A 4,035-nucleotide genomic window follows, 5' to 3' on the forward strand; every position below is an offset into this window, starting at 1 on the left:
TAATTTTTGTTTTCTTTTGGGGTGAAAACAAAAAATCTCTTCTCAAATAGAAACAGAAGAAATTGTTATTTCAGAAAAATAGATTTCATAATTAAGAATAAATTGTTAATCGTGAGGTGATAGATGACCGAGATAGATCATCCACCTAAGTCCCACTTCTGAGAGTGATAGCAATAAGCCTCTTTAAGGATTTAGCTACACATGCTCAAAGTCAAGAAAATAAACATAAAAATACAAAACAAAGTAGCCATGAAAGTAAAGCTTAAGAAAAATGAAAAAGTTGAGACTTTTATGCAAAAAAACTTAAATAGCATGAAACCAAAGCATTTAACAAAGAAATCTAAAGCAAAATACATAAAATGAACAAGCTTTAACAGATTTGAAATAAAAGAAACTGAAATACATTAAACTAAAGCTTAGAGAGTCTTGAAAGCAAAGTACATGAAATGGAAATGTAAATAAACCTTAGCTACAGTGTTAACTAACTTAACTAACTTAACTAACATCAAGAACAAGAAGTAAATGCAGAAAAATAAATTCTAATCTAAGGTAAAAGAAGAGAATAATAAAAACCTTAGAAAAGTGTAGAGAAAAACTAAAGAAAACATAGAGAAAACTAAACTTAAAACTAAGCTAAATGTGTCTCTCTCCTCCTCAGTAATTTTTGGCCATTTTAAAGGGTGTTCTGATGACTTTTCAATGCCAAAATTACCCCTACACGGGCCTTGTGTGATTAGTTGGTCGGGTAGCCAAAGGTTGCCCTTTTTGTCCAAGTTTGTCCCTCTAACAAAGGCAATGTCACGATACTCAGAAGAGGATATCGCAATATCTTGGGCAATATTGAACATGTGGGTCTTCCTTGAAAGGTGGACATCATGATACTCAAGGAAGATGTCATGGTACCACTAAAGGGTCACTACTCATTTTCAAGTTCCAACACGTCCCTACATCACTTAAAAACACGTTAGACCTCTCTATAACACTATCGGCCAATTTGGGTAAATAAAAATAAACAAAAATGAAAGATTCACTTATTACTCGAAAAACTTTATTTTTCTCAAGAAAAACTCCTTAAGTCTGTTGGAAAAGCCTAATTTGCCCCATCGATTTGTGGCAGGTCATATTCCCCCACACTCAAATCTTTGTTTGTCCTAAAACAAACACACAAAACATGCAAAAAGATGACCCTTAGACTAAATGAAACAATTAAGTTATATAGCTATACAACATCAAATTTGTACATGAATTACTTCACATGCAATTTAAGAATGATATTTAGCTAATTTACCTACTCCTAATTCAAATATTATTAGTTCAAAAAGTTAAAGTGTTAATAGAGATAGAGGAAATGTGAATGAGCATATGCACAAATATGGCCCATTAAAATAAATTATACAGATAGCTCATAGATTTTTAAAAAGAATTGTTCACTTAAGTTCTAAAAAATGCAAGCTATATACAAATTGATGCGTCGATGACTTATTCGGGTCCTAAAGATCTTTTTGGCTTGTAACGTTCTAAGGCTAAGGTTGGTAAAGATTCAAAGAAAGTTCATCTCAAAATGATTTCTAGCACTATGAATAGTATAGCACACGACATTGTTCTTAATTCCCTCCAAAATACACGGGTCGCAATATATGAAATCGAATATCATGTGACCCGGCTTAGATATTACAATATCCCTTAATTTTGGACCTTTCTGATTCGATTCTATTTGTGGTATCACGATACTAAGGGTTGGGTAGCACGATACTACTCTATAAACAATTTTTTTGACTTTTGGAATTCATGGGGTATCACGATAGTAAGAGGTGGATATTGCAATACCCTAAATATTTTTGGCCCCTCTTCAAAAATGTTGGAGGAACCACGGTATCCCCCCTTGGATATCGCGATTCCATTGAACTTATCCCAAAAACACTACAAAATCATCAATTTTCCTTTCAATCCTCAAAAATCAAACCTACCAAGTCTAAAATTAAACTAACACAATTTAAAATTCTAACCTAAATGCAAAAAATAAATACAATCCATGCTCAAAACAACTAATTATTTACAAATCCTTTTTCATTCACCACAGATGGTGAGTTAAAAAGTCAAGTTTAGGCAGTTGGTCACACCACCAAAATGGTGTTTCATCGGTGTCTCCGACATTAGAACTCATTGTTTGTTCAGCATCCGACCAAGGCCTTTTGAGAGTCGTATTTTCTTCCTTATCCTTTTACATTTTTGAATTCTCTTACGTGGCCTGCGAACACCTAGAACAACACACCATTCCATGAATGTTGCAAATTTGTTAGCATGATAATCTTTCGTCTTAATCACTTGGCACTTATACTCTTATGATGATTGCACTTCCTTAAACCTAGACTCGGGCTTGACACAATTAAAAACTTCAGTTTCTCCTTCAATACCCATAATCAATTCACCTCGTCCTACTATGGTGTCCCTGGATATGGCTAAGAAAGGTCTCCCTAAGAGTATCAGGATTTCTAGATACTTCTTAAAGTCAAGCACGGTAAAGTCAACTGGAAAAATGAATTGCCTAACCCTCACTAGCACATCTTTAAGGACTCCTTTGGGTCGTACTAAATATCGATCGACTAATTGCAGGGTGAGTTATATTTCCTTAAGCTCTCCCAACCCTAACCTCCTTTAAATTGACAATGGCATGAGGTTGATACTGGCTCCTAGGTCACACAGGGCCTTCCCGAAACTTACTCCTCCTATCTCAATGGGGATGGTAAAGCTATTAGGATCCTTTAGTTTGGGAGGAACTCTCCTAGACACTACCGCGCTACATTCTTCGTTAAATGTAATTTGCTCTCTTCTCCGTATTCTCCTCCGATGAAACATTACTTCCCTAAGGAACTTAGCATATTTGCGCATCTTCTTAAGAAGTTCTAAAAAGGGGAGATTCACATTCAAGGCTGTAAATATCTTGAAGAAGTCCACAAACTCCACACCATCTATCTTCTTCTTCTCCTCTAAACGACTCGAAAAGGGCATAGGCTTTGGACTAAGTGCTGGTGGTGGAAAGCGTCTATCCTCTATTTCGACTTGTGTGGGTTCACTCTCAATTTTTTCTTTCTCAGATACCCCTTCTCCAACACTAGGAGTTCAAGTGCTCTAATCATTCTCACCTACTTCTTTCTTCCCATAATTTGGTTGGGTAGGTTCCTTAACCCTAGCGCTGGATCTAAGAGTGATTACCTTCATGTGCTCCTTTATTTCTCTCTTTAGATTAGGTTCGGTAATACTCGGTATGCTAGAGGCTAAATTATTTTGCAACTGTTGCAAAAATTGGTCCAATTGACTCTGATTTGGTGCACATCAGCTTACACTACATTGAAACCTTCATCTAATTTACTCACCCTAATCGACAATGGAGGGTCACTATTATAAGATGGCTTCCTTTCTTGGTCTTGGGGTGCTTTAAAAGGTAATAGAGGTTGGTATGGTGCATTGGGTTTTAGAGGGTTAGCGTCTTAGGACTATCATGCCATCTAGGGTCATAGGTGTTGGAGTAAAGGTTATATCCTCTATTCCTTACATAATTAGCCTCTATATGGTTGCTCTCATTCTCTTGCCCTGCATTAAAATTGGTTAGATTTGGTTGGTTTTGGACTTGCGCCTTGGTCGCATTCATCTCCAATTGATTAATCCTCTCAAAGACTTGTTGATACTTATCTTTGCTAGTGACAATTTTTTTTCCGTTTGTTTGGTTCAATATGTGAACCATTTAGCCGACCACATGTTAGAGTTCATTTCCATATCCTCGATGAGTTGACAAGCCTTGGCATAAGTCTTTGACATGAAAGCTCCATTGGATGCTCTATCAAGACTAGAACGTAAATTCCCATCAAGTCTATTTTAGAGACTTGAAGTTGCAGCCAATCTTGTAAACCATGGTACGGACAGTTGCACAACATAAATTTCAATTGCTCTCAAGCCTCGTATAATAACTCTACTTCTGATTGTCGAAAATTCGTAATGCCCATTCGAAGTTTCATTGCCTTGCTTGGTGGAAAATAT

General features: G+C 36.2%; 1 protein-coding gene across 1 annotated transcript; it reads right to left on the reverse strand.

The window, feature by feature from the left end:
- Positions 1–2,655: 2,655 nt before the first annotated feature.
- On the reverse strand, positions 2,656–3,219 carry LOC105793294 (uncharacterized). The gene is made up of 2 exons (XM_012622220.1): positions 3,144–3,219; positions 2,656–3,101 (listed from the first exon to the last, which is right to left on the reverse strand). Exons 1-2 carry the CDS (start codon positions 3,217–3,219, stop codon positions 2,656–2,658), a joined length of 522 nt encoding a protein of 173 aa, XP_012477674.1.
- Positions 3,220–4,035: the final 816 nt, after the last annotated feature.

This window comes from Gossypium raimondii, chromosome 8 (genome assembly GCF_025698545.1).
Source record: "Gossypium raimondii isolate GPD5lz chromosome 8, ASM2569854v1, whole genome shotgun sequence".
In the NCBI taxonomy this organism is placed as follows: domain Eukaryota; kingdom Viridiplantae; phylum Streptophyta; class Magnoliopsida; order Malvales; family Malvaceae; genus Gossypium; species Gossypium raimondii.